Source organism: Amphiura filiformis, chromosome 3 (assembly GCF_039555335.1).
Source record: "Amphiura filiformis chromosome 3, Afil_fr2py, whole genome shotgun sequence".
NCBI classification, from domain to species: domain Eukaryota; kingdom Metazoa; phylum Echinodermata; class Ophiuroidea; order Amphilepidida; family Amphiuridae; genus Amphiura; species Amphiura filiformis.
The window spans coordinates 26,718,618-26,730,686 of record NC_092630.1 but is presented as its reverse complement, the minus strand read 5'-3'; the positions used below and the strand labels follow the sequence as shown (position 1 = coordinate 26,730,686).

The following is a 12,069-nucleotide window of genomic DNA, read 5'->3' as shown; positions in this document are numbered from 1 at the left end:
CGAGATGTGCCGGGCTTTTTTTATATAATTTTTATTTTGTAACATATTGAATGTGTTAGAGCATTAGAGGACCCAACGCTGAAAAGTTGGTTTAGTATTGTCCTAGGGGATGTACGTTTAACCCCCGTATAGACGAATCCAAATTCACGCATTCCTGTACATCAATGGCAGCAATAGCTGGGTCCCCGACGGCTCCATCTCACCTAAAATTGTGAAATGATGCGGCCTTGGAGGGTATTTTAAACTGCATTCTATCACCCGTGCTACATGTAGACAAAAGAATGTGACAGTTTACAACACAAAAGGATCTAACATCGAATTTTAAGCGGCTTTAATCCGCCTAATTGGGCAGTCACAACACCAGTTAGGTGCTGCGAGGACCCAATAATGGCCGACCAAATCCTGACCATGACTCGTCTATATACTGGACTCGAATGTCATTTTCTATATAATACAGCTCGTGTTGGCACTGTTATGTCAGCACCCATGTATGTCACGAACGATTCATTTTAGTCGACTATTTTAATCGCCTTGGCTAGCTGGTATATGGGCCAAGCATCATAAGCATATTAGTGTACAATAGGGTGATTCAGAAATACAAACGTTTTGATTTTTTTTAAATATGCCAACATATTTTGTTCCTTATTTTTATATCCAGTATCTATTACAGGTTGTTACATAATTTTCTAGCGCATGAAAGAAAATAACCACACGACATCACGATATTGTAGGTCCCATAATTCTTGGATTTGTTAAGGTGGTACTACACCCCTTGATAAATTTGTGACTATTTTTGTATTTTTCTCCAAAAATAATAACACACTGGTAACTAAAGTTATGTATATTATAGTGGCAAGGAATCCAGTTACTACACTTGAATTTCAGTGACTCAAGACAAGCGGTATGTTATTTATAATAAGAACAGAGGTACCGCTAGAATGTACCTCATTTCTTACCGTATGAACCACTTGTCTTGAATCACTGAAATTTCAGTGAAGTAATTGGATTCCTTGCCCCTATAATAAACATAACTTTTGTTTATAATACCAGTGTGTAGTTTTTGTTTGAGAAAAATGCAAAATTAGTCACAACATTTATCAGGGAGAGTAGTACCACCTTAAGTATCTTTCTGGCCATTACGAAAGTTATGAATAGAGTTGTTTAACCATTAAACTCAATAGATACAATGCACCACTTGACGATGTTTTCATTGGAATTTTTTACATATTTGTTTCATGAGTACCCAAGACTACATACTAACAGTTTTATGGCATAATTGAATAAGCTGAATATTACTTTCTGGTAACTTCAAAATCCGGGTGCACCCTCTAATGTTTAGGCTGTAAAATTACATGAAAATTTGCATGATGTATTTTTAAACAAAATTAACAATATTTAGAGGTTGGCCCGTTAAAAAATCAACATTTTGTGTAATGATTTCTGAATCACCCTAGTGTACAACTACAATGTATTGTGTAAGCAAACATCAGAGCAAACATATACATATCAACAGAAGTTACGTGATAAGTACAAGGTACAAAAATGATTTCCTATTATAGATTAGAATCGTGTATTAAACATAATCAGTCAATCCATCAACACACTTCTCTCTATTGACCTTAGAATATTTTTAGTACTGAAATAGAATTGAATAGTGAACTATGCCCATGTGCATGTGGTTAAGATTTTTTTCACACATAATCACTATGGACCACAATGGCCTCATCCCAATGGCATAGTCCAATACCCTCAATTAAACACTTATAGTGCAAAATTTGACCTCAAGTTGTAGAGTATGAGTTATTGTACCCACATTTTCAAAGGTCATTCAATGATGTACAAATGTATTGGGGTTAATGAACTCTGCCCTGATAGATGAGCATGTTGTGGATCCTTCCTAGTGAATGTAACAGGTTATTTAAATACTATTGTTAGACATCAGGCAATATGCATGTGTAACTATAATTATGTTGGGGTAATAGCACCAATATGGAGAGGTATAACGAAACAGACGATCACTGCTATGTGAATTTAACTGTGGAGGAGACTTTGTCGTACCTCTACACACCGTTTGCCGAATATTTTGTACTGGTTATTGTACCTATAATATCTACATTTGGATTATTCGCAAATGGCAGCTTCCTGTTTGTGGTGTATCGCAATCAACACATGAGAACAATGACTAACTTTTACCTAGTAAATCTAGCTATTGCAGATGGATTTTTGTTATTTGCTGGAGGCCTCCAATACATCTGGAGTTTTGCGCATTCGGCTGGGCTCAATTTTGGTGGAACATACACTTTCGATTCTCCAGCAGGTTGTGCGCTACCAAATATGCTGATATGTTTATGTTATTTTGCATCAGTATTTCTAATAACTCTAGTCACCATGGAACGGTATCTGGCTATCTGCCATACAATGCGTTATCGAATATCGCGGAAACGTGTCATTTGTTCGATTGTTGCTGCTTGGGTAGTGGCTTTACTATTTGCTGGATTCGAAATACCGCTTTTCGTTGTCCAAAAGGTTTGTGTATCATGGCCTCCTGAAGAAGAATACAGTGACCACCCATCTGTGATACCCATGTGCTTCCATGGGTGTGATTGGTGCGTTACTGTTGTACTGTATGCTGATATTCTTCAATACCTTCTTGCAGTTCCTGCAGTGATCTTCATGTCAGTAGCAATGGTGGTGAAACTTAGACACAGTCTGACACTCAAAGGTAGCTTTCGATCCGCAAAATCCACTCAAGCTCGAGAGAATCTAGTTCGTATGTTACAAATTAACGCTTTTATATTTTTCATCTGTCTAACACCATTGGAAATCATAAACTTGAATAGTCTTGCTAAAAACTACAAAACGGATTTTTTAAACGCACACCAAAGCCATTATATTAAATGGATTGGACGAATAACAATGCTGATAAATTCTGCTGTAAATCCTGTCATTTACAGCACTGTCAATTCATCATACAGGAAGGCTTTCTTAAAAGAATTCTGTTACTGCTGTCTAAATCGGAAGCGAGCCACAAAGTCAAAGTACAAACTGGTTACCAGTGGAACAGGAAGCACTGGGGGTTCCAGTCGTTCCGGGCATGGAAGTACTAATGAAGCTCCTCGGACTTCTCATGCCAATACTTCGTCAGCAACAGAGCTGTAATGGACATGGGCTTCGAACATTTTCATTGGAATCTTTTTCTATCTTTGTATGCTGAACTTAGAGCAATACAATAATTTCTAGAAATCTAGATATTTACACTAATCAAATGTATTCGATGAACTAATCCCTACACAAATCTAAGCCTAATCTATTTCCTGTATTTCTAACAAAATCTAAGATTTATTAATAAACCGCCTTTTCATACGTTTTATTATTGTGATTGAAATATTAGTCTAACGCATACGTATACATAACACTGCATGTACATGGCGTGCGGGAAGCTTATAACACATCAAAAGAACCGACCTGAGTCACGTTCGACGGTGTGGCTCGCATCGGCTACATTTGCTCTGGTATTAAATAGTGAGTTTCTTTGTACAGCATCATTTTGTTTGGGTCAAAATTAAAAGAGGATATATCTAACAGTGACAACATTTTGTCGTAAAAAATACCACTGTAAAAATTTTTAGATGAAAATTTTGACTATATCGCCCTGCACTACAACGTTCACGCGGTACCTATGCATTGAACCACATCATGCTGATCACTCGCACCTGTAAGATTAGTATCTTTGAAAAGAGCGATATGGTATTCAATCTGTGATTGCAGACATACATAATGTGATGAGTGCAACCTGCTTGTAGTGCAAGGCGATATAGTCAAAATTGTATTCATCTATTGCTATGGTAGTTAATCCTATTTATTACGTCACTTCTACAGCGAATAGAGGAGTTCAAATTTCCGGAATGTTTATCCAGTCATGATTGTTGGAAGCTCAGACTTTTAGGTCCGTATGCACAAAACAAGTTACACCTGGACTTGGTCTAACTTTGGAGGTTAGATTTAAGGAGGGTCCAAAAATTAAACTGTAGCCATTTAATATTAAGCTACATGTAGTTGCCCTTAACATGGTATATAATAATATGAATCAAGTATGTAAGTACCAGAAACTAATCTCCATAGTTAGACCTTGTCTGACTTTTTTGTTCATACGGACCTTGAAGTGTCCAAAGGCATTTTGCATTTATTTAATTGCTTTTCCAAGCTTTTTCCAGTAACATTGGCAACTGGGATTCCAGTCGCTTTCACAGAGCAACCTTGGAAATTCTTTTATTATGAAAATTTGGGTCAAATGGGTATGTGGATGTATGTTTAAATGTAAAAATATTCAGTATAATACGAAACGGGAAATATTTGTCTGTTTCCAAATTATATGAAGTAGTACATACAACACCCTTTTTAATAATCAAAAGACAAGACATGGAAAATTGTAAAAGAAAATATACTGAGACAATTATGTAATCATAACATGACAAGTAACAACCAGTCCAGCATAGGAAGTTGACCAATCTCTACTCTTTCAACAGATGTCCTGTGAATGTCGTCTTTATGTAACGCTAACATTAGCCTTTTTGAAGTATGGCGGGCACAAAATGAGAGGGCGTACTTTGGATTGGGTAATCTTTTGTATGCTTCTCAGCTGATAAAAGATTACCCAAATCAAAGTACGTCCTCTCCTTTTGTGCCCGCCATATCAAAAAGGCTTATTTTATCATCCACAGTAGGGGACAGGAGAAATATTCATCGTTCGCAGAATTACCTTGATATGTTAGGTACCGAAACTTTTTACGTTATACAAATGATATAAAAAAAATGTAAACAATTTTTATACCGTTATTCTGTCCTCTGGAATACTGAATGACAATGTTGTTTATTCCACCGAGAAAGCTGGTAGATATTCAATTCTTTTGTGATTGAAAACTTGGGACTCTGGTCCAAACAATATTTTTTACCCAGTTCTACCACTTAATTTGGGTACTGAGCCGAAATCACACGTAAAATGTAAAAGATTGCATTATGCTTAAGAGTAGATTAACGTGTAAATTTCTAAAACTGCTGTCAAACACAGTCGCATATACTCGTATTGAGTAGGAACAATACCGTAAACGTTCGCCTAATGGCGCACCTGGGCTCCTTGGGGTAAATTTCATGTGCAATTAGAGAGCTCCCTCCTCTGAAATCATATGCCCATATTTGCTGGTGGGCATTTTACAGGAGGGCACTTTTAGGTTGTGCTTAAAATTCCACTTATGTCAAGGGAGCCCATAGTGCCATTGGGCGAACGTTAACGGTATCACCTATATAATTGTCGAAATATCGGAATCTATTTCTGCTTCTTATCTACCCTCTTTTAAAATGCTATTCGTGGCAAACGCTTCAGCCAATTTTGACCAGAGTTGGTCAGAAGAACCACTGACTCAAGGTTCATGTGCGATGTAAACAAATAGGCGTCAAAGGTCAGTTACGGAGTTAGGGGTCATTTTATAAAAATATCTTCTAAATGCTACTCTACTGTAAACTACATGCTGTGGTCACCAAACGTGGTCAAAAGAACTACTGGCCCAATGTTTATTTAGGGTATATACATATTGGAGTCAAAGGTCATGTATGGATTACTATGGGTCAAATTTTTGAAAGTCTTTAAAATGAAATTTATGCTCAAAATTACATGCTAAAACTACTGAAGTTGGTCAGAAGAACAACTGACCTAAGCTCTACAACTGATCTATAATAGGGGTCCAGGGTCATACACGAGTATACATTAGGAGGTTATTCAGTCAAACGATGCGTTACGGTTACCAAAATTGGTCTAAAGAGCATCTAGCTTAAGTATAATGCATTGCTTACATTGGTTTGGGTCAACGGTCATCCAGAGGTCATCCTACCAAATGATGCCCTTTGGCTACAAAAATTTGCATTTTGAATAAAATCCTATTTAAATGTTAGTTTTTACTTATCACATTTTCCTTAATTTCGAGCAAATGAAGTAAAACGAAGATAATTGCTATTGCTATTTCGTTCCAGCGCGCTGCAGCGCATACAATGAGAATATTAGCTCGCCGATTGTATTATAATATTGAATGGAGCTTCACGCAGCTGGGACGTATAAATAAGACGTAATACGAATAGCGATATGCACACAGTTTATACGTCACTGATTCAATGATACACATAAGCTCACTTGCAAGAGACGTGTTAGCCATCCATCGATCGGTAAACTCGGAATAAAATCGGAGATGTCCGGATTTAATATATAAACTTAAATTTTATTGTAATTAAAGCTCTCCAGGCTTAGTCTTTCACGTGGTATCTTAGTACACCATTGGGCATTACAATCATGCAAAAAATAGAAATTCGATAAAAATTGCATATTATGGCTTTGAATAAGTTCAAATGTCATTCAGATATCATCTGGGGTCACATACCTGATATTCGGAATACCCACTTCAAATCAATAAAATAAATAACTTTTTAGTTCGTGCTATCCCTGAAATATCAAATGTGCATTAATACCGGTGGCTTGTCCTGTATCTACTAATATACGTCTAGCCCTTTTCTATTCACAGATTATCCATTGTATTCCTTTTGTTTGAGGTTCGTTGCCTCGACCATTACCTAGAGTAATGGAGGTAGCTAGCTGCCCAGAGACCGTTATCAACACAATAGCTCAAGATAACGGTCTCGGGCAGCGAGCTAAACAAAAGGAATACCAAAGGATCACAACATACATGTAGAATCCGAGTTGATTACTAGTCTCAGATAGAATTTTGGAAAAAATGCATTTACAGCTCGATTTAAATGCAAATGTTACATGGCAAGAGAAAATTATAGAGGGCGCCTGCAGTCCGTATAACAGTAATTCATATAACACCACTGGTGCTCGGTTAGATTTATGCAAATTAAAGTTTAATTAGCATAACGAAGTAAATATTCATAAATAAAAGTAACCCGTTTCTTTGAATGTAAACTCAGTACATGTATATAAACTTGCCATTGGTTTTTAGAAGGGAATCTGCCTTTATCCTTGCCCAACCAAAAAACGCTCAACGGTCCATGCAAGTTAGCTGCTAGGCAAGAACCCCCGGGATACTACCCGACCAGGGGAGCTTCGCAAACTAACCTGCGGTACTCATTACAAGTCAAGAGGTGCAAAGCCTTACTGTGACCTACCCATAATGGGGAGCACCATTGGACACAACGTTACCAGGTCTTACAAATATCTGCTTATACTCACAGTTTTCTAAGATATAAATTTCATGGTGTTGAAACAGATGGTAGTCAAAACGTTGAAAACTCTATATAATTTGCATTATTCATTAATCATTTGAATAATAATGGTCACGGGGTGAATAAACTCCAGCGGATTAAAGCAAGTGAATAATCTACCAAACCACTTCAAATACAATTGTCAATTGTGATCAATTCTGTATTGATTTGATAAAATCACTTGCATTTGTCATTAAATAGACTCGCACGTAGGACACATGGGAAGAATATTACACTATCTCGAGGTGTTTTTATTTTGGGAAAAAACCCACAACTTTTACAAAATAATACATCAGTTTTTTCCATTTGTTTTTTTTTGGAAAATGAATACACTTTTACAACAAATTCGTTTATTTTTGCTCGCCGTATATGTAAGATAAACGGTTCAAAACAGACCATCACCATAGATAATCGGTGTCTTGTTGAGGTATGGTTCGCATGTTAGTCGCTCGGAAGGCTCGACCCCTTCGGGGTCTCGCCTTCCGAGCGACTAACATGCTCACCATACCTCAACAAGACACCGATTATCTATGGTAATGATCTGTTTCTCACCCTTTATCTACTACATTAATTGGTCGTGTTAGACTCAATACATACAACTATCAGTTCACCAATTATTATTTAATTTAGTAAAATTAGTCATGGTTAATAATAGTGTATAGCCCCGTGTATAGCACTCTGAATTTGTGTCACGGACATGAACATATACTATACTGTTTCAAACTAGAATAATGCAAAACCAAATCTGTGGCATCGGGGGTCGATGCTTTGCGTCACACGCACTGCGTGTTAAAAACGCGACGCATAAAGAGCGTGCTGTGCAAGTACAAATCGCGCCGGGAAATCGCGCAGCAGTTGGCGCGCCAAAGAAGCATAAATACACACGTATTGCACAATTATTCTCATACCTCCAGTTTCCGTGGTCTATTTACTTTGTACTTCTGAGTTGACAGACTATGAAATAGACATCAGACACATCTATCAGTGCCAGTATAACGTGCCAAGCATACGTTTATTATATTGTGCTAGGAAAACATAATTATATCAACCGAAGTTCAAGAGTATTTTGTATGAGAATTACAATGTACTTATTTCCCACGGGGCTATTTACTATTCTAGATTTATAGAATGTATTAAATATGCCCTGTCAGCTCCTGTCATCCATCTGAACACTTTACGTTTTGATTGACCTGCACATTAGAATGTTTTGAATGTAAAAACGTCACAATAGCTATATATGGTTCTTGAATAGAGGTCATTGGGCCCATGGGATTGAGACTGTCTGCACTCATAATGAAACGGGCTAGATGTTAGACATCAGGTAATATGCAGGTGTAACTAAAGAAATGTGTGTTAAAGAAATAACACCAATATGGCGAGTTGGAACGAAACAGATGAACAATGCGATGTGAAACTTACTGCAGAGCAGACTTTGTTGTACCTCTATACACCCTTCGCCAAATATTTTATACTGGTTGCTGTACCCATAGTATTTGCATTTGGATTGTTCGCCAATGGGAGCTTCCTGTATGTGGTATATCGCAATCAACATATGAGAACAATGACTAACATTTACCTTGTAAATCTAGCTATTGCAGATGGACTTTTGTTATTCGCTGGAGGCCTCCAATATATTTCGAGTTTCGTACTTTCGACTGGACTCGATTTCGGAACATTTACTAGCAATTCTGCAGCAGGCTGTGCACTAGCAAGTACGGCGATCTATTTCTGTTATTTTGCTTCAGTATTTCTAATAACTCTAGTCACCACGGAACGGTATCTGGCTATCTGCCATACAATGCGTTATCGAATATCGCGAAAACGTGTCATTTGTTCGATTGTTGCTGCTTGGAACATGGCTTTACTATTTGCTGGATTCGAAATACCGTATTTTGTCGTTCAAAAAGTTTGTATATCATGGCCTCCTGAAGAAGAATACAGTGACGACCCAACTGTGATACCCATGTGCTTCCATGGGTGTGATTGGTGCCTTAATGTTGTACTATATGCTGATATTATCCAATACCTTCTTGCGGTTCCTACAGTGACGTTCATGTCACTAGCAATGGTGGTGAAACTTAAAGGGAGCACTGGACCAGAAAAATCCACCCAGGCTCAAAAGAATCTCGTTCGTATGTTACAAGTTAACGCTTTAATATTTTTCCTCTGTCTAACACCATTTGAAATCATAAACTTGAATAGTCTTGCTGGAACGAACTTTTTAAATGCACATCAAGGTAATTATGTCGCGTGGATTGGACGAGTAACAATGCTGATAAATTCTGCTGTAAATCCTGTCATTTACAGCATTGTCAATCCATCCTACAGAAAGGCCTTATTAAAAGAACGCTATTGCTGTTGTCCAGATCGGAAACGAACTGCCAAGACAGAGTTCGAACTGGTTACCAGTCGAACAGGACCCATTGAGTCTTCCAGTCGTTCATGGCGTGGAAGCACTAACTCCAAGACTTCTCAATGCAGCAATTCCTCAGTAACAGAGCTGTAATGGACACGACCTTCGAGCATTTCCGTTTGGATTGGATCTTTTTTATCTTTGGTCTCAGTCGCTTAACGTTGTACGGGGGCACATGTTCCCTCCCCACCCCACCATGGTCGGCGCCCCCCCCTCTCGCTCTATGACTCACGCTACGCCACTGCTTAGTAAGTTTGACGATGATGTAAGATTTAACATTAACATGTAAATCAAATAAACAGGAACGATACAATCCTCTATTATGTCATCGTTTGGACTACGAAAATTCCCCTCTCTACTGTGCCAAGTGAAAGATCTCATTTCGGCTTAAGCTGATCTTTTTGCCTTGCAACGTGACAGTCCGTCTCTACTAATGCATTCATGCAACCTTCACTGGTTGCCCATCAAAAAGAGGATTCAATTTAAGATTTAAGTTTGTACATCTACCAATGCATTCACAATAAAGAACCACGGTGTCTGACTAATGACATGACATAATAGATCGCATCCACCGGACCAACAATTCGTTCTGCAAATGACACATCACTTAAAGGCCCATTCAGTGATTTGCTCATCCAGACGATCATAAAAATCGATCAAAATTCAGTTTTGGTACCTTTGTCATTGTCATAGATGTGCTGACATTGCCTGCTAACGGTTCAGCCGAAAGCCGTATATTTAAGACAAAATAAGGCATTTTACACGAATCTGTAATTTATATACTGACAGTATATAAATTAGCTATATGTATTAGAATGGGACTTCAACTTTGTCAATACTGCTGTTTTCTTCGTTTTTTGCAAAAACAATCGTTTAAAAAATACCAAATGACAATTTGAATGACTTATCCTTCCTTTAAGCAATTTGTAAACAATTTTAATTTTTACACTATCGCTGGGATCACTGAATGGGTCTTTAATATTCTCATTCATTAAGTCAAAAAATCGCATCGATTTGTGGACAAATCATTCACTGTTCTTCGTGACGTCAAATAGGTCTCATCGGTTGCTCTCTGGAGCTTTGCGCATTCGGCTGGACTCAATTTCGTTGAAACTCAGACACAGTCTAATACGCAAAGGTATGTAACATTGGATCAACCATATCCACTTGAGGGAATCTCGTTCGTAAATGCTACAAATTGACACTTTTATATTTTTCATCAGTCTAATACCATTTCAATATACCATTGGAATCATAGACTTAAAACATCTTGCTAAAAACCATAAAGCGGAATATTTACCTCCACCAAAGCCATCATGTCAAAGAAAAGCAAATCTGATCATTCTATTAATCATGGCATATACAGCATAGTCAGCATTGACAATTCTTCCTACAGGAAAGCCCTTGGTATCTTCAAAAAATACATTGCTGTTGTTCAGCTTTGTTCAATCGTTCATGGCGTGGAAGCACTAACTCCGGGACTTCTCAATTCAGTAATTCGTCAGCAACAGAGCTGCATGGAGTTGAGCTTGCTCTACACACAGTCAACAACAAAGACCGGAATACTTTAGGGTTAGAATTAGTGCAATTGGGTTAAGGTTAGGGTGAGGTTAGATTTGGGTATAAGGTTTAGGTTTGCCGCGTCAAACATGTCCATAAAAGAGTGCAACGAGGGATAACTCTTTTTTGAGTGGTAAAATTCACTCCAGAAGGATTGTGACATTGTTCACTTTCAAAGAAATGGCATATTATCACTCCAAAAATCCCCTTTAAAAGGGAGAGCTTGGCTATGGATAACCACAACCTTGATAAAATATATATGTATCCAACAATTACACACCACACTATAGGAAGTCAAGTAATGCGGAACTCGGTAACAAGTTTAGCTGCTGAATATAGCTTTATTAATTATGCATGTGGGAGTAGCGAGGTTACTTTAGTAGCCTGCAAATCCAGCATTTCAATTTTAGGCACTTTTTCCCATTTTACATGTCAACATTATTTCTCTAATGCGTTAGCATCACGTATTCACACTTTTATCAAAATCTGTTGGGAGTAAGCTTTCCAAAATTCCAAGTGACATCAGTGATGTATACATGTACCACCTTTTGGCTTCTACCTTTAAAAGCATGTAAGCTACATTGATACCGATGCCACCAATAGTATGAGAAGATTTTGTATACCACTTTGTCCCATTTTTTTCTCACTTCTTCACAAAATGCAAAAAAACGTCGCAGTTGTACTGAGTAGTAACAATAATACAGGCTATTTGTTTAATAACACATAAGTTTTTATTTTTCATTGAAAAGCCTATCTTTTCTAAATGCAACTTTGGATAATCTTGTGATATCCAGAATGTATGGTAAATGACTTGTTATACAAGAATTATA

The 12,069-nt window shown here is 37.5% G+C and overlaps 1 protein-coding gene across 1 annotated transcript; it reads left to right on the top strand.

The window, feature by feature from the left end:
- Positions 1-1,989: 1,989 nt before the first annotated feature.
- Positions 1,990-3,159, top strand: LOC140147159 (somatostatin receptor type 5-like). The gene has a single exon (XM_072168939.1). The coding sequence runs from the start codon at positions 1,990-1,992 to the stop codon at positions 3,157-3,159; it is 1,170 nt and encodes a 389-aa protein (XP_072025040.1).
- The last annotated feature ends 8,910 nt before the right edge of the window (positions 3,160-12,069 follow it).